Source organism: Muscardinus avellanarius, assembly GCF_963383645.1.
Source record: "Muscardinus avellanarius genome assembly, chromosome: 8".
NCBI classification, from domain to species: domain Eukaryota; kingdom Metazoa; phylum Chordata; class Mammalia; order Rodentia; family Gliridae; genus Muscardinus; species Muscardinus avellanarius.
Genome location: NC_137794.1, coordinates 552,206 through 576,107, shown reverse-complemented (window position 1 = coordinate 576,107; position 23,902 = coordinate 552,206). Strand labels below are relative to the sequence as shown.

At 53.9% G+C, this 23,902-nt stretch overlaps 1 protein-coding gene across 1 annotated transcript in view; it reads left to right on the top strand.

Annotated features, from left to right (window-relative positions):
- KIF6 (kinesin family member 6) overlaps window positions 1–23,902 on the top strand; it is a gene marked incomplete at both ends in the record, with an annotated part of 233,793 nt that overhangs the window by 183,500 nt on the left and 26,391 nt on the right. The window contains 2 exons of the mRNA XM_080700569.1: window positions 4,368–4,423; window positions 22,933–22,983. Coding sequence (XP_080556695.1) covers window positions 4,368–4,423; window positions 22,933–22,983 — 107 coding nt within the window. The remainder of the gene's footprint in view (window positions 1–4,367; window positions 4,424–22,932; window positions 22,984–23,902) is intronic.

Sequence of the window (23,902 nt, the reverse complement as noted above, 5' to 3'; positions counted from 1 at the left end):
TATCCAAGAAATCACTGCCAATTTCAGTGTTGTGAGGTTTTATGACCCAGATTTTCTCCTAAAAGTTTATAGTCTTAAGATTTATATTTAGGTCTTTTATCTATTTTGAGTTAATATTTGTATATGGGATTAGGTAAGGGTCCAACTTTATTATTTTCCATGTAATTATTATGTTTCAACAATATTTAGTTAAAAGATTATTATTTCTACCACCAAATGTTCGTGGAAACCTTGTCAAAAATAACTTGACAATATAGGGAAGAATTTAGCTCTAGGCTTTTATTTAACTCCAATGGTCTAATTATCTGTCTTTAGAATAGTACTACACTGTTTCAATTATTGTAGCTTTATATGGTTTGAAATCAGAAAATATATATCTTCTAGCTTTGTTCTTTTTCAAGATCGTTGTGGGTATCTAGAGTCCATATTCCATATTAGGATAGAGTTTTTTTCTGAAAAATAAATATATAAATATATGATAGTTTCACCTAAAAAAAATAGAAAAAAAATATTCTCTGGTAAGAAAGAAAGTAAAAAGAAATATTGAAATGTTATCTTTAAGTCATCAAAAGCTTGGTATCAGACAAATGAAACTGTTATGTGAGATTATCATTTTTAATTTTGGATAAATTGCTATAATACTAGATGTCAACCACTAAGCCAAGCATGGGAAGGAGGGATGGGGAGAGAATGGGGTGGGGATCGGGTGGGAGCTGACTGGGCGATGTGTGCATGTATGTCTACAAAAGTTTGTATCCCACTATGATGTATGAATACAGTGCACCAATAAAAAAAAAAAAAAGTGTGTGATCGCCAGGCGTGGTGGCGCACGCTTGTAATCCCCGCGCTTGGGAGGCGGAGACAGGAGGATCACGCAGGTTCGAAGCCAGCCGCGCTGGCCTAAGAGACCCTGTTTCCAAATAAAAATATAAAAAATAGGTGTCTGGGAGTGTAGCCCAGAGGTAGAAGGGCTCCCAGGAACCCCAGTACCACCAAAAAAAAAAAAGTTTGTGATGGACAAAAGGAAAAGGAAGGTAGCTAAGGGGTGGTGGCGTCTGGACATCTGTTTCAGAATGGCAAAGAACTGGCCAAGACTGTCGGCCACAGAAGCAAGCCATGGCGAGAGGTAGAAAACCCGGGGCAGAGCTAAGCCAGCTGGCGCGACAGCAGACAGGCACAAGCTCAAACCCGGAGGCAGCCGAGGAAGCGGGAGGGAGGTCAGGGCAGACGAGGCGGACAGTGGCCAGCTCAGAGCAGCCAGAGAGAACTAAGGGCGGCCGGGAGGGCGGCCTCCACGGTCTCTTTAAGAAGGAGGAGGGAGCCGGGCGTGGTGGGCACGCTTGTAATCCCCGCGCTTGGGAGGCAGAGACAGGAGAATCGCGCAGGTTCGAAGCCAGCCGCGCGCGCTGGCTTAGGAGACCCTGTTTCCAAATAAAAATGTAAAAATAGGTCTGGGAGTGTAGCCCGGAGGTAGAAGGGCTTCCAGGAACCCCAGTACCACCAAAAAAAAAAAAAAAAGAAGAAGAAGAAGAAGGAGGAGGAGGAGGAGGAGGAGGGGAGGAAGGCTGTTGCAGGGGCCAGTGGGTTTAGTCCTCTGCAGAGCACCTGCCGGGCAGCGTACATGTGTGCAGCCTAAGGCAGGGCTGAGATCTGCGCGGGGCCAGCCAAGAGCAGAGCGCGAGTGCCAAGGGAGTGGCAGGATGGCGCTCCCCAGCAGCGCTGCAGCGCTGGGCATGGGAGGGGCTGCCGGGGAGGGCAAGTACTGAGAAGGCAGGCTTGTGAAGAGGACCGGGCACAGCAATCCTTCTCACTGCCCACTCTGGCCCTCGCTCGCTCCAGCCTTCTTTCTGGGTGTTTTCCGGCAGATGGACACAGCGCCCACACTGGGACCACATTGAGCTGGGCTGCACGCCCAGAGTCAGCCTGCAGCCAGAGCCCATGCCAGAGGGGCTGCTTTGGCACCAGGAGAAGGAAGCAGGGTTGCGGGGGTGGAGGGGGTCATCAGCAGTCCTGGCTGAGCCAGGGAGCCTCTTCCTGCCCCTCCACAAAGTGTGGCCCTGCCAGCCATGCCTCCCTGAGGGTCAGCGTGCTCACCTCCTCTACAGGCCTCTGCTCCCCAAACCACCTGGTCCCTGGGCGAGCCTCTCCTGGAAGGCCAGGAAGCCCCCCGCTAGGCAGAGGCCAGGTGGGCAGGACCTCACTGGGGGAGGTGCGAGATGTAGGTGGGGAGGGCGTGGCGGTGACTACAGGACCACCTTCCCACTCACCCCTTTCTCCTGGCCGCCCCACCTCCCTACACACGCCTTTCCTTCCCACCTTGGGCTTCAGAGTTTGTCTGGGCGACCAGGATCTGGCCTGGGCTGTTGACAACTCACAGAGTGAGGGATGTGGTCTCGTGATCTTGGGGACAGTGTGGCCTCAGACCCCGCCTCTCCAGGCAGCAGGGAAGCTCTCTTTAGTTCTGGGTCAAGGGGGGCCATCTCACAGGACACACTGGAACCACGCTGGCCTCCCCAAACTGTGTGGGCTCCTGGGGTCCTTGCTGCTGGGGACGTGTAATGCAGGCCTGGCCTGGGGAGAGTGTCTGCCTCCTCTCGGCTCTGTTAAGGGGTTGTGGTGGCCAGCACTGGGTCCCCAGCCTAGCATTTAACAGGGTTTGGTTGTCCCCGCTGCTCCGTGAATGGCCTTACTGCCTGGCCACAGAGAAGACCCTATGAACAGAGGGGCCGTTACCCATGGGGTTGCCCAGAGATAGGCCTGGGATGAAGCCCCGGGGTGCCCAGATGTGTCCAGGGGCATGGGAAGGGGGCTGCTTGGTGCTGTGGTCAGTCCTCTCCAAACAGCCCCCTCTTTGGTGGCGCTGCCGGCAGACACCCAGCACCAAGGAGCAGCGGGTCCCTTCCCGGGGCACTCCCAGCTTCAGGAAGGAGCGACGCGGTTACTCTTCTCACCCCTGCTTGCGCCATGCTGCTCTGGGCCTGGCGAGTCCTCTCCCTCGGCTTCCTCCGCAGTGGGCCTGGATGAGACAACTGGATGTCAGGTGCTCAGTGGGGCCCAGCAGACCTGGGAGGGAGGGGAGGTGGTAGAAATTCAGCCAGCCGGTAGTAAGAGGGGACGACTAGTGCGTGACGGCTGGTCCGGCTATTCTGTGTCAATTTAGAAATGTTTAAACCAAAAAACTCCTATGTATCCACAAAACCCCAGTCAACCTCCGTGTGTACACAAAGCTTTCCTGATTAGCCCCACTCACGGAGTGGCCCTTTCCCAGTCAGACCTCAAGGCATGAGGATCAGATCCCACCGTGGCTCATTGTCCCCAGCTGTTACAGGTTTGTTTCATAGGGTTTCGAGTGCCTCTAAGTTCAGGACAGAACGAAGGGAAGGGAGGCCTTCAGTCTTTTGTGAGGACCCACTGTGCCTGGAGCCCGGGCTGCCGGCCCCTTCCAGACACCATGCCCTCCGACACCACTTCTCTAGCATGAGGCTGGGCCTGGCATGGGCATCTCAGCCCCTGATGTTGGAAAACACAGAAGATGTGTCCTTTGGTCTACTGTGTGTCCATCAAAGATGAGTTTCTAATGATACGGAGAGGGTTTGCAATGCCAACAAAACAAAACAGACCACAGCACAGGTCACACGTAGAGCAGGGGCTCACCCTGGGAAAACTTGCTGGGGAAAAGACCGGATGGGTATGTATACCAAAATGGGCTTGTTTTTGAATAGAGGATTACTAGGAATTTTTGTCTTAAATTTTATTTTCAAAATATGGTTCACTAATCATATATAACAGGAGTCAGCAAACTTTTTTTGCAAAGAGCCAGATAGTAGACATGTTACGCTCTATAGGCGTGTGCACTCCCTAGCATATCCACTCAGCTCAGCTTTGCAGCAGGAAAGCGGCCAGGGATCATGTATAGATGAACAGTGAGGCTGTGTGCCAGCAAAGTGCCCTGCAGAAAGGGCGTCAACAGCCATCATTTGCTGGTCTGGACAAACGCTATTTAAGCATGTATATTTGGGGTCTACAACCTTGGTGCTGTGACTGGTGGACCACAGTACAGAAACCTCATAGCACTTCTTCATTTTGGTACTCTTGAATCAGAAAAGAATATAAATCAAAATCATAAAGAATATGAGAACAAAAATCCTATGCTAGACAGACTAAAAAATTTACAATATCTGTAATCATAGAAACTTTATGTTTAAATCTAACATATACTTCACATTTAGGTTTTTTCTGTGTCTCAATAAAGTTTTATAATACTTTAGAGGCGTCTCAGAAATCTATTATTTTTTAAACGTTATGTAGGACAAACAGAAAAAAATGAAATTTTCTTTCTTTTTATTTTTTCTTGTCCTCCACTCCAGATTTTCTGAAGCAAAGGCCCTAGGAGAAAGCATAAATGAAGCCCGAAGGAAAATTGGTGAGTAGCTGGTGCTCGGTAGCAAGCCCCTTGCGCAGACTGTTTTCCTGGTGAGAATGTGTCTCCAGATGGCCCTGCGGCCAATGACACCGCTCTGGGAGGCCCTTCCCTGGAAGCTTCCGCGGTCCCCACACGTACCAGGAAAAGCACTTTCTTTGTCTAGAACTTGGACTTCTCACCCTCCCGCAGGCCCCAGGTCTAGCATCCCAGTGAGAAGCTTTTGCTTTTGCCGGTGTTTTTCGACAACAGTCCGACTGTCCTAGCGGATGATTGTAATGACCTCGCTTCTTGCCTTCAAGTGCTGTGAAGCCCATGTGCGCCCTCTGGAGCGTCTGCTCGGGTTCCTGGCCCAGGTCCCCCGCTTCCTCGCCTTTCATAAGCCCCGTGAGGGCTGAGGAGAAAGCCAGCCACTGTGTCTCCTGGGTGCCAAGCAGGGCTCCCTCACTCCCTCCCCGAGCAAGCGTGGGAAGGCAGGGGTCGGGGCGGGCCAGCATGTAACCTAAGGGCCTCAATGGCCTCAAAGCCAGAGGAGAAGCTTCTCTCAGCCTAAGCTCCAAGACACAACCGAAACCCGCCTCCCAGGCGATGGTGATGTGGGGTCGCTGGAAGGCGCACCCTGTCACAAGATAGAATACCACGTGGGCGTGGCTCCTTAAGAAACCAGAACCAAGCCCACCTCCGCTCCCAGGGACGGGCCCAGGCACTTCACTAGTGTTCTGGGTCACAGACACACCGTGTTTTACTTTGGCTCTTGCTTTTCAAAACTAAAACCAGTGGGGCTCGCTCAGGCTTAAGTCCACAGGTAAAGCTGACAGAACGCATCAGGGTGCAGCCACGGGCTCTGCGCCCCTCAGGCTGGAATGGCGGCCAGACCGGGCCCTGGGGGTGCTCCGGACAAGGGTGCAGGCACTGCTGAGTCCCTTCACCGCCCGTGGCCTGACCTCCCCGGGCCTGCTGACCTGAGAGTCCCCAAGGCAAGTAAGCTATTTGCTTGTTTCCCAACTCAAAGGCATGGGAAAGGGAAATTGGCCCAATCTGCATTTGTAGGCCTTCAGGACGGTGCCTGCTGACAGGCACACAAATGTGCTTTGTTTCAGAAATTCTCCCCTAGCCCAGGTAGCAGTGGCCAGAGAGGAAGAGAGGCCTCCAGTATCAGAAAGTGGCCATCTCAGGCAGCAAAGGGCAGATTTGATGGGAGGGTAGGACAGGTACAGCGCTGGTACCTGGCACCCTCTGGGAGTCAGTTCACGAGAGTCATGTGGAAAAGATTGTTGCTAGTTAACTCCTTTTATTTGTTTATTTTTTATTTATTTATTTTGGTACCAGGGTTGGAACTTAGGACACTATACCTCTGTGCTATGCTCCCAGTCCTTTTTATTGTTTTATTTGGAAACAGAGTCTCACTAAATTGCTGAGACTGGCCTTGAACCTGTGCTCCTCCTGTCTCAGCCTCCCAAGTACCAAGACTACAGGTATGCCCCGCACTGGGCTGCTAGTTAACTCTTAAAAAGTGACATCGATTCCCTGGTGTCAAGGTTCTTGGGTGAGCACCTGGCCGTCGTCCCTGTTTGCCCAGCAGTACAGTGACTAGTCTTTGTAAGGTGTGCTAGTCACTACAGGGCCTTCCTTTATTATTTGTGCGACGTCCCAAAGGCTGGCATCAATGTTTGGACAGAACTGGGGTTGCCTAAAAGGACTCAGAATAAACAGAGAAGTGAGTGGGCAGCCTCATGTGTCTGAGCAGAGCTGAGCGGGTAGACTCCCCTCTTTAATAGTCATGGCCAACTTTGATAGTGGTTCTCATCATTCTCCCCTCATTACAGAGTAAGTAATTGAGGCTCAAGGAGCTTCATAAACACCCAGCGGCACAGGTCCAGTAAGGGGTGGAGCCAGCACTGGAGCCCATTCCTGCTGGGCTCCAAGGTCAAACATCATCTCTGTTGGGCCTTAGATGTCAGGAAAACCCACGGCCCAACTAAGCAGGAGGCCTTAGTGCACCCCACTCAGCGTCAGGGAGGGCACACACTCTAAGCTCAGGTCCATGAGTGAGGAGGAAGGCACCAGGCGGCAGCCTGTCCTCCCCTTCACTCCCTGGAGAGCCCCGTGGGGCGGAGGCGGAGGGCCTGGGGAAGGGGCGAGCGTCCCTGCCTGGGCTCGCGCTGATGTGAACTTAAACCCCGGAGCCGCTGTTTAATTTCCTGTGACCCTTGGGGGGGTTCACATCGTCCACACAGTGCGTTCCAGCAGTAGGACCCCTTCCTTGTAGGTGTTTTTAAGTTTGTCAGGAAATGCTTGAAACCAGGGATGGTACGGAGCCGCACACTGTTTCTCCTTTATGGGTATGCCTAAGGCAGAGTTTAAACTTGTAAGTTAGGAATCGTAAGAGACTGACAACAGTAACTAATAAAATGAGCAACTTTCACAACGGCCCCAGCACACACGTCGACGGAAGCTTTGCGGGGTATCGCTCTCACGCCCACAATGCCCACCTGTGCCTCTTGCGCTTCTTTGAATGGCACCAGACGCCACCGGAAGCACCCCAGGCCCCCGTGGGCGGCCACCTGCCACCACCACGCTCCTGCATCTGGGCCAGGAAGTCAAACGAGGCACCAGCACTGCCGCACGTGACGGCCACCAATTGCCAGGCAGTGAGCAGGAGCACGGGCCGCGGACACGCTGCACGAAGGAGAGGGCTGCCCTTCCTGGTGACGGGGCAGGACAGCGCGGTCTCAGCACACTCGTCAGAGCACGCACGGTTAAGACGTAGGAATTGTTTGTTCCTAGGAATTCCCCTGCACGGTCTTCAGACTATAGCTAACCACAGACAACTGAAACCTCAGAAAGCAAAGCCGGTGCTGGGGAGGGCCCACTGCATACACATGGAGACGGAAGAGCCCTCTGCGGCCGCCCTCCCAGCACCAGCCCGCCACCTTCTGGGGCGGAGGGACCTTCTGCCCGGGCGGGACTCCCTTCCATCCTGTGTGCTGCGGACAGGTCGAAAGATGGCAGACAGACAGGCAGATAAGACTAAGACAGATCTCGTTTTGTAGACTCAGGCACACGTTCCTGTATACTTTGCTTTCCATGTAACAGTGAGTATACTTTACCACTTACCAGTTTTGATGGTTAATAAACTATGAGCTATTAAGCTGCCCCTTTATAACAAATATTTCACATTTTTCTAGTTTTTTTCTACCATAACTGATGCATACATTTTTGTGTGCAAATGTGAGTATTTCTCTGGATAGATGCCAAGAAGTAGGCTTGGAGGGAACAGCAGTGTGCGTATATTTTTATTTTCCTGAGTACCCCAGTTGTCTGCGCAAGGGGTTTTCTTGGTTCTGTTCCCACCAGTGTGTGACAGTGCCCCTTTCCCTGCTTATCCCTGTACTTGCTAATAACCATCCATCTTAGTTTTTGCCAGTTCCAGAGCATAAATACGGTACTTCACTGTTGTTTTGATGTGCATTTTCCTGACAGCTGGGGAACCAAGAGCTTTGCCAGTGTCTTTTTCTTAGTGGTCAGTGTGCCGCGTGTCTCTAATTCAGTAGCTCTCTGTGCCCTGAGGGCCGGGCCTCTTCCTGTGGGACCTGTAGCAGGTATTGTCTTTCAGTCTGTCACTCGTGTTAATTCTCTCTTAAGATTTCTGGAAGACCTCTTAACAGTTACTTTTCTTTATTCTTCAAAGAATCTTTGAAGCCGGGTGTGATGGCACACGCTTAGAATCCCAGCATCTGGAAGGCTGAGACAGGAGGATCGCGGTTCCCAGATAGCCTCAGCTACTTAGTGAGGCCCTTGCAATTCAGTGAGACCCTGGTGCAGACCCAGCCCAAGCCCTCCCCCCTGGAGGAGCAGCTCGGAGCTTGAGCCTCCAGGGGATGCAGCTCCGATTGCCCACAGTGGCCATTGGTCTGCTCCCCTGCCCCCTTTATTGGCTGATTCCCCCTGGACAGTTTCCCTCTCTCCATCTCCAGGACACACAGCTTGGGTCTCTTTCGGGAAGAAACCACAGGGGGTGAGAGGGTCACCAGGCGGCTCCCCAGGCAGATGGCAGGGTGCCAGAAAGACGGGGCCCTAGGGACCTGAGGAAACAGAAGGGGGCCCAGGGACTCGGGCGGCCTCCAGCCCTCGGCCCCCATGACTGTTCCGGAAGGCACTGTCCTTCTTCATAAGGTCACATGTTAAGGATGGAGGCTGGCCGCCTGCCATCCAGGTACTTAGTTCTTTTCTTGCCGTGTGCTCAAGATCTTAGCCTGCCGCCATTTGCCACTGTGTTAGCATAGGAGGTGATCTCCTAAGAGCCAGGTAAAAAGAAACAAGTCCTTCAACGCCCCCATCACCACCACCACCACACTGTTAAAATAGCAACCCACAGAGAAGTGCTGACATTAGTCTGCTAACATGTAATCAATCCATGCAAAACAGATTCCTGCGATGTCTGTGGTACAGAAAACCATTACGTCAAGCATATTGTCTTCAGCAGACAATATTCTCTGCCCAGAGTGGAGGCTGCCCAGGAACCTTGCCCATTGCCCATAATGAGTACAGGGAAGAAGCTTCGGATCTTCAGGGCTCCGAGCTGTTTCCAGTGCCCATCAGAGCAGGACGTGCTCCTGGGGGGCTGGATGGCTGGTAGCTTCTCCCCAGCCTGCTCCCGCCCCCAACACCACTCAGCACTCCTCCCAGCGAGAGCGGGTTCCAACTGAGGCCTTTGGGGTAAAGAACAATCCTCAGATTCCTCTATTAATTCCTGGCCATTTCTCTGGCCCCCGAAGCTGACCAGATCTAGATCAGGTATGTTTGCTTTGGACCCCACAGGGCCTGGCCAGCGTGGCCAGTCCAGAGCCGTCTGCAAAATATTAGCTTTTGATACTTTTGAGAAGGGCGGAAAGGAACTCATTTGACCAGATCTCATTTCTCCAGCAGTTTGTGAGTTAGGGTTGGCGTGGGGCAGGAATACCATCATCCAGGCCGTTTGCAGGAATGCTGCCCCCCTCCAGTTTGCGGACCCCCCTCCAGTTTGCGGACCCTCCCTCACACCCGGCAGGAGCCGCCGTCCTTGCTCCTGGGGGGGTGACCGCGCACAAGGAAACTTCTCCTGAGGAGTCCCACATGTGCCAGCCTGTGACAGCCAAACAGACATGCTTCCTTTTTATTCCAGAATTACACGGCAAAGTCCCTGCCGGCTTCACTGCTGGAAATGAGTTCACTTTCCCAAAGAGGCCCGTTCCTGCGAGGATCTCCGAGCAGCGGCTCGGCATGCTCCGGAGCTCTGCCTGCAACCCCTCCCCATCCGCAGGGTGTGGCGTCCTCTGCTGGTGCCATCCCCGGTGGCCATGACCAGGGTCCCGGCCGCACATCAGCAAGGCCAGGCCGCCTTCTCTGAAGGCGCAGGCCGAGGGCAGTGCCTTGGAGAGGAGAGACCTCTGGAGGCAGGGTGCTCCCGGCCTTGGCTCTCAGTGCCTGGGCCCCTCGACGGGGGAGCTTCAAGCAGCAGCCTGCTAAGATCCAGTTCCAAGTGCCTGCCTCACGTGTGCTCTCCACGACATTGCCCGCCCACGAGATTGCTCGTGGAGACTACCAGCCGTGGGAATGAGTGGCTGGGCTTGTCCCTAGCCTGGGCTGGGCTGCCCAGCGGCTGACCCATCTCTCCCTGAGAGCAGCGCTCAGGGAGGGGGCAGCAGACAGGCCCCACTGCTGCGGACCAGCCCCAGCCCCTGAGTCCCAGCAGCGTCTCCCTCCGTGGCTAACTCCCTGGATGAGAGCCTCCATTCAGGGGGAGGTGAGGACGAGGGTAGGCCTGCACACCCACCACGGCCCGCCTTCTGTTCCCTTCTATTCTGCAAACAAGAACGCACAGGGTCCTCCAGAGGAATGCAGTCGGTAGGAGATGCACGTACGAGATTTGTCAAGGAGCCCGTTCATGAGAACACAAGCAGTAGCGAGTCACATTCTGCAGGGCACCCAGCCGGGCGGGACTCCAGGGATGAGCTGGCATTCTGAGTCAAATCCAGAAGCTGTCTGCAGGCAGAATTTCTCCTTCCTCATAGGAGCTCAGTCTCTTCTGCTGAGGACTGCAGCGTCAGGAAGATGAGCACCTTCTCCCTGCTCCACTGCTTTGAGTGGTGGCTGCATCTAAGCTTGGGGTGACCCATCACACCTGGAGCAGGGGGATCACAGGTTCCAGGTCAGCCCCAGCAACTTACAAGACCCTGTTTTAAATTTAAAGATTAAAAAGGCTGGGGGTGGAGCTCAGTGGTAGAATACCCCTGGGTTCAATCCCCAGTACCAAAACAACAACAAAAAAGGCAATCACATGTAAACACAACATCTGGACAAGTACTTGCCCAAACATCTGGGCACCCTAGTCTAGACGGCTGGTGCATCGGATCAACCATTACCACATCAGAGCACCAACGCCCCTCCTCAGGCTTAACCAAACCACACGCAGACCCTGCAGAGGGATCTCTAGCTGTGTGGACACACAGCTCTGGAGAAGGAAGGCCCATCTGCGTTATGGAACGGACACTGGCAGAACATCTCAGCCTCCCCAAGCACTGCTTCGTGTTCAGAGCCTCCTGGGGGTTACAGTGGACCTTCACCTGACTCCTGTAGACCTCAAGACCTTAAGTGATGAGGTCATCTCAGGCAGGGTGTCTGCGGCACAGAGAAAATCTAGACTGCTGTGGCATGCAGAAGCCACTGCTAGTTCTGGAGATGTTAATCTGCCCAAACCCACAGAATGCAAGGCCTGTGCCCCTCCTGGCACCTATGGCTCTAGAGCAGCTGGCGGCCACAGGCTCACTCTGCGGGCTGAAGGGCCCAGCCTCGGATGCTGTGAGGACCAGGAACCAGCGCTGAGCCCCGAGAAGCTGGGAGGACCGCTGTCGCATCTTCTCATTTATAGGGGCCGCGGTCCTTGTACCCAGCCATGAGGGCACTCAGCACCCTGTGAGAAGAAGCAGCTGCAATGAAGGGTCAGCTACACCTTAAAGACAAGACTGAGCTTGCAAGGGTGCCGAGGAGCCCCCACAGGACAAAACACTACAGCCAATACAGCAAAGATTATCGTGAGAAGGCCGGGTGCGCACAATGGCAGAGTGCTGGCCTGCGATGCACAGGCCCTGGGTCAACCCCAGCACTGCCCCAAAAGAGTGGAAAAGGAGGCGCTGTAAGAATGTTTAGTTCATTGTCAGTCTGTCGTAACTTCCACTTTCATCACACACTGAATATGGAACCTTTTTCAGGACCTCTCTCCCCTGACGTTTCGACGTGTGTTGTGGCGTCCTGCTCCGTGACTGCGCTCCTCTCTCGGTGCCCAGCCTCTTTCCCTCCGAGTCCTGACTCCCCAGAGGCGCAGCACTAACACCCGGGCCCTGAGCCCTCTCCCCTGGGCCTGGGCCCCTCTGAGGGATCAGGGAGCGTGGTCCCCAGGCTGCGAGGGGTTCCCTCTGCTCCTGTGGCCTCTTCCAAACTCCCCTCAGGAGCCTCCCTCCTGGGTCTGCATTCGACTTTGCCCTGTTTCCTAGCCCTCAAGCCCCAATCTCCTGGTCCCCACATCTGCCCCCGCTGACGGGACAGACCCTGAGCCTGAACTCCACCAAGCAGGCCTGTGCACGTGAATTTCAAGTCAGCCGCCCTCAGGTTCAGGGAAGGAGAACACCGTTCCTTCTGGGAGTTGTTCCTGAAAAGCATCCTCTCCAGCGTGGTGGGCCAATTCACCCCTGCCCCCCCCCCCGCCTCTTTGGAAATATCTAGCCACAGAGGAGGCAGAAGGAGAAGGAGCTCCAGTATTCTTTTCTGGAAGAAGAAAAGGAAAGAAAATAACAGGATGTGGCTAGGAACCATCCCAGGCCGGCTCTGAAAGCAGACCGTTACCACCAGCGCTTCAGCAAACTTACTGAAAAGCCATTTGCTTCCAGTTACAGAAATCAATCATGTTTGACTAGGAAGGACTGAGAAGGACCCTCGCTCCTAATGAAAGTAATAGTGACTCTGGGAATAACTGGCAGAAGGTTTAGTAAATAGAAACTAAATTTGTTCAAAGTTGTGGCTGCCGGATGGCTTCGGCTCTGCGTTTACAACTACAGAGACATATGACCACCCGCCCAGCAGGGATAGAGCCACCACGATGAGGTCTCCTGCCGCAAGAGAACCTGAAAGACGCTTCCATGAAAGAGAACAGGGAAACCGCAGGCGCCGTGCCGGCCCGAGGGACCTTGCGATGGGCTCGCTCTCTGCAGTCCTTGTCAGTGCTCTTAGTCCTCCACGCCAGCCCAGCCAGGGTGCGCCGTCACTACCACCGCCACCGCCGCAGCCCTGGCGTGCGCCCGCAGCGTGCCGGGCTCTGCTGGGTGCTCTGCAGGCATTTTACTTAATTCCCACAGCAGTATTGGAAGCCTGGCGTTATTCCTATTTTAATGAAAACACTGAGGCTGAAAGGGATGAAGGGTTCCCGGGTCACTGGAGGCGGTGGCTGTGCCCAGGCCCCTCCCGCGGCCCCGAGAGCCAGCAGCCCCCGGCTCCGCTCCAGCACATCGCTCCCCAGTGCTCGTGCGGCCTTCTTCCCATGCCTCAGCTCACCGTGGCTGCCTCGGATGGCTCTCCTGCGTTGCACGAATAAATTCCAACCATATTTCCCAACCTGAGAGAAAGGGGCAGGGAGAGCACAGGGCTCCTCCCAGATTAGACGGGGGACCTGGTCCATTGCACCGAAATGAAGTGACGTGGTGTGCAGGGCACAAGTAGCGGCGATGGAGCCTGGACGCTGAGCTCATTCCCACTCAGCTTTGGTTTGGGTTGTGGTTTGGTTTGGTTTTTCTGATACTGGAGATTGGACCCAGGAGCATTCTGCCTCTGAGCTATGCCCCCAGCCCTATTTTACTTTTTATTTTGAAACAGGGTCTCACTAAGTTGAAGAGGGCCTCGATAAGTTGCTGGGGCTGCAAACCTCTGATGCTCCTGTCTCCGCCTCCCGAATTTCCATTCACTGTTGCTTTTTATTTCCAAACTCATGGACATACCTCTCCTATTGCCAACCCCTCAGATGGAGAGCAGTTCTCACAGCACCGAGCGGCCAGCTCCAGGGTACGCAGTGATTTCACAGCTGGAAATCGGTCAGCACTGAGCCTTAATTGGGGCATGCATCTTCCTCTGACTTTTGTTTTAAGCACTAGATGACTTAAAATTAAATAATAGAATCAAATTTTATCTTGGAGTTAGCTTATTATTTATATCAAAGAGCAGTATAAAACTGTAATATTTTAAATATATATATAAATCACATCTTACTGCCTGGGGCTGGTGTGTGTGTGTGTGTGTGTGTGTGTGTGTGTGTGTGTGTGAGTGTGTGTATTTTCAGGGTCTCTCGAGGTTGATTTTATATGCCTAAATTGACTGGGTCCTCTCCCTCCACATCTGTAGCCTCCAGCAGCAGTAGGGAAGGCACTGAGGACTGTCTGGATGTACCTGTCCTGACCCCCTGAAACAGAGGTGACTGCTCCAGGCACCGGAGAGTTCCCCTGCACTGCCACCAGGGGGCGTGCAGGCGGAAGTCAGAGGACAGAGCTGTGAGGGCCGGCCCTCACACAGACAGCCTCCCTAGAATTATTATTAAGGATAGATTATGATCTGTCACTGAGATAAGAACTTCCAAGCTTCTGACGATGCCCACGCAGGCTCCGGGCGGAGCCCCCGAGGTCAGGGACTGAACAGCGCACACTGTCGCTGAGCTGAACGGTCTCCTTCTGCTCACCGACTTGCATCTCCACCGTTGTTTGAGCTTTTCACACATGTGCTTACTTACTTATTCTCTGAAAATGTTTACGGAATGTCATCACACACTGGAGTAGAGATATCAGTAAGCTCCTTAGCTTAATTACGCATAGACAACAGCCAAATGCCTAAGCTTCAGACAGAATGTGTGATTATTATGACTACTTGGGCAGCCTGAGTGAATAGCACATAAGAAGAAATGGGCTCTCCCAGATGTGGAATGATTTGGTTGCTTTTATAATTGAGAGCATCCCCCAAAATGCTCGCATCCGTCCTGATGGTCAGGATGTGTCTTGAAAGCCTGGCCCGCCGCCACCTGGTTTCTGCCCCACTGGAGCTCAGCAGTCCCTGGGCACGCTGGCGTTCGGTGATGTGCCCCAGGTCATGGGGCAAGCAGGACGGTGGGCGTGTGAGCCGGGGACCCCAGCCCAGAAGTCAGGTTGTACCTGTCTGGGTTCCGCTCTTTAGAGAGGAGGGGCTGCATGGCGGATGCGCATGGGCCCTACAGATGACGGGCCGACTGAAGGAAGCGCAGGAGGGTGGCTGATTCTTGCTTCACCTCTTGGCTTCTGCTGCTGCCATCCAGGTCGTCCTCACAGTCCCCAGGAAGCTGCAGTAGTGGTTCTGGCCAGGTGGTGGTGCATGTCCATGAAACAGGAGGACCTCAGTTCACGGCCAGCCTCAGCTACTTAGTGAGGCCCTCTGCAACTCAGTGAGACCCTGTCTCAAAATAAAGAATAAAAAATAGGACTGCGGTATCGCTCAGAGGTAGAATGCCCCTCATCCCCAGTGCCACATACACGAAAAGCTCTTTCCTATCCACCATCCTTATTTCATTGATACTCATTTATTGTGCAGTGTCTTATTTCTTCTAAGAAAGTGTGTGTCATCATTAATCTCTGAGTAGCCTCACCGTACTTTCAAGTCTTTGTCTGGGAGCATAAACTGGCATAGTCATCTCAGAAAGCAGTGCTCATTAAATATACAGAAACAGCTGGGCGTGGTGGCGCACGCTTGTCATCCCAGTGCCTGGGAGGCTGAGGCAGGAGGATCGCAGGTTCACAGCCAGCCTCAGCTACTTAGTGAGGCCCTCTGCAACTCAGTGAGACCCTGTTTCAAAATAAAGAATAAAAATAGGGCTGGGAGCCGGGCGTGGTGGCGCATGCTTGTAATCCCCTCACTTGGGAGGCGAAGACAGGAGGATCACACAGGTTCGAAGCCAGCCGCACTGGCTTAAGAGACCCTGTTTCCAAATAAAAAAGTATAAAAAATAGGTCTGGGAGTGTAGCCCAGAGGTAGAAGGGCTTCCAGGAACCCCAGTACCACCACCAAAAAAAAAAAAAGGGCTGGGAGTGTAATTCAGAGGTAGAATACCCCTGGGTTCAATCCCCTGTACCACACACACACTAAAGAAAAACCCAAACACACACAGATGTGCTGAGCCTCAGCGAACACACTGAGACTCAGCGGAGAAACCTCCCTGCAGACTTAAGAGCCTACACATTCAAGTCCTCAGGGCACGGTTGGGGGGGGGGCAGCCCCATCATTCAACCAGAAGTAAGATGCTGAGGAATGTGTGACAGTCAGAAACCAGGTGCACATACGAAAAACGGGCAGATGTCAAAACCACAGTACTGATGAGTCAGTACAAAGTGAGGTCTGTCGCACAGTATCACTTTCATAGCTTAAAAATTACACAGAAAACTCCAACACGCGTTGGAAGAACACGAAGACAGAAGGATTCTCTCAAACCTGTTAGAACAGTTGCCAGTTAGAGGGAGAGGAGAATGGGAAAGGGGTGCAGAGCATGAGGCTTGGGGGCTAAAGACACACACATACACATACACATACATACATGTGTGTACATATTTGCACATATGCTTAGATAAATCACAATAAACCCATGCATACATACCTGCATACATGCATTCACATCACATGTGCACCTGCACAACGTGTGCATTCACACATGTACAGACTCATACACATATACATTGTGCATGCACACATGTGCAGATATATATGTACACATCACACACATCTGTACATTGTGTGCATGCACACATGTGCAGATACATGCATACACATCACACATGTGCCTGTACATTGTGTGAACGCACACGTATGCGTGGATACATGCATACACCTGCATTGTGTGCATGCACACATGGGCAGATACCTGCATACACATCACGTGTGCACATATTTGGGTGCATGCACACATGTGCAGATACCTGCATACATACTGAAGTTTTGCCCAGACTGACAGGACATTGTGCCTGAACTGAAGAGTAAGAGTAACTTGGCCCCTACATTCTGCATCAATAAACGTCTTTATCTGCCTGTCCAGAAAACCACTTTCTCTTGTAGCTCATTCAGGTTCCAGCTGCTGGCTTTGCTATCTTTTTTAGCAGTCAATTCATATATCTTGGCGTTTTCGCGAGCAGGCCCATTTTTGCTGAAACATATCTCATTTGTCTCTCCACTCTTTCTCTGTGCGCATTCCTCTGTGGCTGGCACACCCTCTGGGCCCCCAGCCCAGAACCCGCCCTAACAAAGGCTGCTCCTGGCAGCACTGGGGACATGGGGGGTCGGATCGTAGAGTCAGTCAGTGAGCAGCTGGGCTCAGCAGCAGGAGGGAGGCTGGGCTTGCGCCTCTCCTCCTCCAGGGGCTGCCTGATGGGAGGGGATGGGAGCCTGAGCCCCACACAGGGTCCCGAGTGCTCCCCCAGTCGCCCTCAGCTCTGAGGCCTGCTTTGCCAGTGTGCTTTGAGTTCCCTCCTCCGGAAGCCGGGCCGGCACCCTCACTTTGGCCTCTCTGCCCAGCTTCAGGCCTTCGAAGCTCGTCCTGTGGTCTAGCCGGCAGTCTTCCTGATGGTCTCCTTGTGATTTTACCCAGCGTTACTGTGGTGGGAAGGGTGGTTTCTGGTTCAATAGATTTTCAAATGATACCAACAAGTTTGATAAAAGACTGATGAAATATCTGTTAGCAAAGAGGAGATGAATTTCCTGATTTAAGCCTTCAAAGGATTTACATACTCTTGTTTGTTGGAAATCCATCTGAGGATTATACACTTAATTTGTTCCAGGCCCATTATTTTTACAAACAGCCTGTAGGGGCCTAACATTTTGGTTATCACAGACTCGCTGTGTTAGTACAAAGAAACTAGCTCCATACGTCACAGCTGAAATCAACACTCTGGATTCGGAACCACTAACTAGACCTCCCATTTCTCAAAGAGCCCCTCAGGCAGGAAACACAGTTTAAGTATTCTCTTCACACCCCAGTTCCACTACTGATGTTTATTGTAATTTAAGTGTACTGGAATGCTAAAGTAGTATAATCAAACAGAAGACTGGATTTTACCTGGGTCCAAAGCCCCTAGTAATTACCTAGGCCCCCCACTTCAGTCTGAACAAGACTCAGCCGTCCCCTCCCAGCCGTCCCTCCAGCTCCTGTCCCAAGCCATGTGTGCTGGGCCTTCTATGCACGATGGTCCCAGTCGTTACCTTCAGCCTTTCTCAGCCATCCTTAACACCCCTGTGGTGTTCCCTGTGATAAGGTATTTTTCTTAAAGTATCTTTCCTTCTTCTAAACTTATCTCCCCTCTGTTTTGACACTAGCAGCTTGGCCTAAATAAGCCGGTGCCCTTTCAACCTTTCTGCAGGTGCCTTGATTCCTAACACTAGCATGGGATATTGCGTCTGCTGGTATATTAGCCCTCACTCCTTCTAGGAATTTTGTGATACAGTAAAGCTGATATTAGAGCAAATCAGTTGTTGTCCCCGTTTTTAAATAATGAGATTGAGGCTTTGAGAGGTTAAATAGTCCACCCAACTAAGAAATGGCAGATCTCAATTCTGGCCACCTCCAAATTTGTAATTATGTCCTAATATAACCAAAATGGCAAAGCCGTTTCTTCATCTTCACCCAATTCCTAGCAATTAATTATCTTGCCTAGTGTGCTGTTCTGAAGAGTAACGCTCAAAGTCAGCAGGAAAACGAGCCAGCTTTGGATATGGTCCAAATGTGTGCCCAGAAGGTCTTGTGTTGAGCGCAGGAACTTCAACGTGGCAGGGCTAGGAGTGGCACCTTTAGAGGCGGGGCCTATCGGGAGGTCCTTGGGTCGTTGGGGGCGTGCCCTCAGAAGGGGTGTGGAACCCTGGCCTCTCTTCCTGTTTGGTGATGCGATACCTTCTTCTGCCTTGAGGTGGCACAGCTGAGTGGGGCCCTCAGAAGAACTGGCACCGTTCAGTTTGGACTTTCAGCCTCAACAACTGAGAGCTCAATAAGCCTCTTGTCTTTGTCAAGCCAGCCTGCCTCGGGCACACAAACTAACACACCAGGCATGGCGGCCGGGCAGGGCCAGCCACGGGCGCCGGCGAAGCGAGCGTATGAGCCGCCTCCTTGCTGATCGCCACAGGGTGCTTACTGCCTTTCTCAGACTAAAAGTTTTCCTTCTACTCACTTGTTTATATATTTCCACAGTACTTAGAGCATAGCTCTTAACATGTAGCAAGTAAGCAATAAATACTTATTGCTTGATGGCAAAATAAACATCCTCAGTAAGGCGCAGGAAATCGCAGGAGCAGCTGCATTCGCCCTCCGGGAGAGCGGGAAGTACACAGCTCCCCTCTGGGCCGGCCATAGCACTCTGTCTTGGTGAATGATCTCAAATCAACATGCGTGCCAAACAAAACTGAAGCTTAAAGGAAATTGTTGTGTCCCAAAACCCGGTTATTCATGTCTAAAATCAGTTGGTTCCACACGATGGCACCACGTCTCCTACAAAGTGCTTGGTGACAGGGACCCAGACCCTATATGGTGTGCCCCCTGCACAGGCCCGCCCACGGCGCCATCTAAGCTGCGCATCTCCTCTGAGTGCCGCAGACTGGGGCACCCTGCCCCTGCTGCCACCCACTCCATCAGTTAAGGGGTCAGAGGGGAGGTGTGTCCAGTGCGGGAAGGAAGAGACAGCCTTGTGCCCGCCCTGCCCTGGCAGTGTCCACCCTATTGGGCTCCTACTTCTCCTCTCCTGCCTCCGGCTGGGAGCGCTGCGTCCCTTTTATCTCTTTCCACGTCGGATGGGGCTGTGCCTCAGAACCCAGGCCAGGACAGCACGCTGGTGCTTGCTGATCTGCAGCCCTCGACCCCTGCCTTCGCAAGACCCACAGAGCACAAGGTGCTGCAGCTCACAGAGCCGCAGCTGAGGGCAGCAGGCAGCAGCCAAGGCCACGCGGGGGGCTTGCTGGGGACCCCTAAGAACTCCGCCACATGGAGGACTGGCAGACACGCACCAGAGCTGAGTGTCATAGGCTGTGATGCAATTGCACATCGTCGTGAGGCTCAGTCACACACACAGATGTGCCACGGGCGTGTGTGCCCGGCGGAGCCCGCCCTGCTGCCCTCCCCTCCCCGTAAACACCAGTGAGATTGGTGGTGAGCTGCACACCTAGCACAGCTTCATCTGAACTGTGCCTCCCTCCCCTGCACCGTTCCCCGGTCCCTCTCCTTAGGAAGTTAGGTTTAACATCACCAAGAATTATGTTTTAGCCAGGCGTGGTGGCCCACGCTCGTAATCCCAGCATTCCAGAGGCTGAGACGGGAGGATCGCGGTTCGCGGACAGCCTCAGCTACTTAATGAGAACCTCTGCAACTCAGTGAGACCCTGTTTCAAAATAAAGAATAAAATATAGGGCTGGGGGTGGAGCTCGGAGGTAGAATGCCCCTGGGTTCTGTCCCCAGTACCGCAGAAATAAATAAGTAAATAAAATAAAAAAGTAGGGCTGGGGGTGGAGCTCAGAGGTAGAATGCCCCTGGGTTCCATCCCCAGTAGTGAAAAAGAAAAAAAAGAACTAAAGGTTGTCCTCTAGGGAGTCCTCACTGTTTTGAGAGCGTTGATGTGTGTGGGGTTTATGGAACTCTCCCTCTGGCAAACCCCTTCTTCATCCCCTTAGCAAGCTGGCTGTGGAGGAGCCTAGCCCTCCAGTCCACAGCAGAGCCCTTAGGGGGCAAGGTCATCTCAGCCCTTCCCCACTGGGCTAAGTTTCTGCTGTGGGCAAGGCTTAAGGCTGCTCTGCGACCGGCCAGGGCGGCAGTTTTCCAGGGAGGAACCCCCCCACCCCGTGTGTGTAGTGGAGCAGGTCGCTATCCCAGCTCACTGCAAGGCTGTCCCCTGGCATGCGAGCCCGCAGTGTAGGGAGCCTCACCAGACACCCAAGACAGGCAGGCACCACAGCGCCCTGGCCCTCCATCTGCCTGACGAGCAGGCCCTCGGTGGCCGGTGCCAGGCACAGAGGCACCCTCAGTGACCAAGGGCCCTTCTCTCTTGAAGCATGACTGTGTTCTGTGCCTTGGAGGTCCTCCAGCCGGCAACACATCACCCAGCTGGGGAGCGCCCACTGCGGCTGCAGCGGGCCCGGGGTGGCCGTTTCCTGCGGCCCCAGGATCCTCAGTGCTGCCTCTGAGCCAGGACTCCGCTTCCCCAGGCAGAATCGGGTGCGGCCACTGCTCAGGCCGATCGGTGGCGCCCTCTTTGAATCATCCTCACCAGTAAGAACAGCACACGTGCAGTCAGGGGGCAGACTTGCCAGTCCTCTGCTGGCCTGGGGGGACGGCTAAGGACCAGCGATGCCCAACCCGATCCCAGTGGAGAAAGTGGGGCTGGGGCGGCTAGGGGGGTGAGTGCCCGCCTCGTGTACGCAAGGCCCTGGCTTCAGTCCCCAGAAACCAAAACAAAGCTACACAGAGAAAGCTAGCGTCCGCAGACATGGGCACGCTGCCTGGCAGGAAGAGAGGGCCCTTTCTACGCCCGTGTGGAGGACATCAGGCCAGCAGCATGTCCCCGGTCGCTAGTGTCAGCTCCACACGAGGGGCTCCTTCTGTACGGCTTCCTCCATGGGACAGCCGGGCACCTGCCACTTGGGGGCCGCCTCACGTGTGGGAGGTGAGGCTGGGTGTCCTCCGCCACCTCCATGTAACATTACAGCATGCCCTGGACTTCCACGCGTGGCGAGCTCTCCTCACCCATGAGAGCAAGACCCGCTGTGCCACTGGGACGGAACGCGTCACCCTCGGTGGGCTTCCCCAGGGCCAGGGCCGCCCTCTCCTCTGCCCTTCTCTCGCCCTCACGGTCTGCTCGTCTCCCCGGTTCGCAGTCCAGCCGTAGCCCTGGAGGTGTGCTGCACACTTTGTGTGAGAGAAGAAGCACACTGGATACTGGAGCAATGGAGCCCCCAGACCCCCAGACACACCCCAGACCCCCAGACACATCCCCACGCGGGCAGACGACACAGCGTGAGAAATGTGCAGAGCTGGCCCTTGGATGTGCGCATGCCCACCCAGGCCAGCAGCCCGCTCTAAAGCCCAGACAGCACCTGGCCCTCACCCAGCACCTGCAGGAAGGTCCCTCTGCGGAGCCCAGGGGACTGGTCCACTGGAGGACAGCAGGACCCATTTCACAACAGGCCCACTGTGAGCTCTTTCTTCCTCCTGGTTGCACCCTCAAGGCTGCCTTTAGTTTTTAATTTTATTTTATTATAATGGTGGTGATGATGATACTGGAGATGGAACCCAGGACCATTCTACCCCTGAGCTACATCCCAGCGTTTTCATTTCCTTTTTTTTTTTTCTTGTGTAGTACTGGGAATGGAACCCGGGGGGCATTCTACCTCTGAGCTACATTCCCAGCCCTATTTTTTTATTCTTTATTTTGCAACAGGGTCTCACTGAGTTGCAGAGGCCTCACTAAGTAGCTGAGGCTGTCAGCAAACCAAGATCCTCCTGCCTCAGCCTCCCGAGTGCTGGGATGACAAACGTGCACCACCACACTTGGCTCCTTTTTTAATTGTGAAACAGGGTCTTGCTGAGTTGCTGAGGCCGTCCTCCAACCTGTGATCCTCTTGTCTCAACCTCCCAAGAAGCAGAATTACAGGTGTGCACCGCCATGCCCAGCGAGTCTGCCTTATTTCACTTGACCTCTGCCCTCGGGAGTAAGATGGAGTGAACTTGCTCTCCCATCCATCTGACGACATTCAGATTCCAAGTACAGCCCTCACCGGCGTACCTCCTCTCTCCCTGCCGCCTCAGCGCCAGGTCTCCCACGGCACGCCTTCCGCCCCTGCCCACCCATCGCCGCCTTCTGCGTGGCTTCCGTGTCCCTGATGTCTCCCGTGCAGGCAGCCCCAGAACAGCCCCGTGCTTCGGCACTGTACAGCACGTGGCTCTCCCTCGAGCCGTCACTAAGAAAGCAGCAGCTTCACTACCGCAGCCTAGAGCCATGTGGGTTCCAAACCCGGGATCAGCTGTGAGTGGCACTGTCAATGAAAACCACTCTCTTTTATTTGACACAGCTTCAGATAGCTTAAAACAGAAGTGTCCCCATACATCAGAAGACCAAATCCTATCTCCCGGTGCTATTAGGTAGCACCTGGCAGATATATAAGAGGGTAGGGTCCTAGCAAAGGCTGCACCTGGCGGGCTGAGATGACCATGCGAAGCGGTTGGCCCCCCCACCAAGGTGAAGCGTGCCTTTGCTTGGACTTGCCGGCGCTGCCCCTCTGCGGCCCCTCCCGCAGCACCACCCTGCACGGAGGGGCTGCTCCCGGAGCTGCGCCTGCCTTGACGCCCTAACCCTGCCTGCTTTCCCCCTCCCTTCCACAGGATGCTGAGGTGAGGCCTCCTTCCCCCGGCCCCTTGGAAGCTCACTGGTAGTCTTCCTCTGTGTCTTCGACAGGTCACCTGAAAGAAGAAATCACGCAGAGGCATATCCAGCAAGTGGCTCTCGGTGAGTACAGAGCAGAATCAGCAGGAAGGTGGAGAGACAAGGCCCAAGGAAACCCAGGGGGAGCAGGAAGGCCAGGGTGCCCACGGAGGAGCTGAGGCCACGGAGAGGGAGCCATGGAAACCCGAGGTGCAGGAAGGTCAGAGTGTCGCTTCCCCCAGGTGCTCCGGGCTGTCAGCACCTGGCCCCTACCTTCCTTGTCCGCCGCACTCCCGGGGGCCTCTGTGTCCCACTCTGAGCTTTCCAGAGCTACCACCCAACTAAACAGTGACAGCTAGTGATGGAAACGGAGCCGCCTGGGCCTGAACGTCTGCGCTCTGAGCCCCTCAGCCTCACAGCAGCCCGCAGAGACAGCTGCACTGACCGGCTGGAGGGGGTTCAAGCATGTGCCCACGGTCATGTAGCCAGCAAGTGCTGGAGGAGGATTCCAGCCCAGTTCTCTCTGGCCCAGCCCGCTGTGCTTAGCCTCAGGCTGTCTGCTGTCTGAAGCTTCAGTACCTTGATGTGCACACTAAACCCATACGGTGCTATCCCAAGAGGCCCTGCACACTTTTAAACAGCAGTCACCTGCAGGAAGGGCTGCACTGTGTGTGACCCAAGGAGCACCTGGTGGCAGTGTGGCTCTCTGGAAGGCTGGCGTTCTGTCCAGCTAGCCAGGGCCAACCACCTGTGTGCAAGCAGCCTGGGCCCGCAGTGGCCTGCAAGCAGAGAAATCCAGTGCTCAGGCCAGCACAAGGACCCCCGCTTGACCCCAGTGACTTGGACTGCAAAGGGGGTTAGTTGTTTCATTTTTTTTTTTTTTATTTTTAGTTGTTTCATTTTAATAATACTGATCACATGTAATAGCACTGATTATACCAGGAACAGCGGACAAGCAGGCCAGGCCACGCTGCCAGGAGCTCCGTGCTGCGGGCCTCCCTGG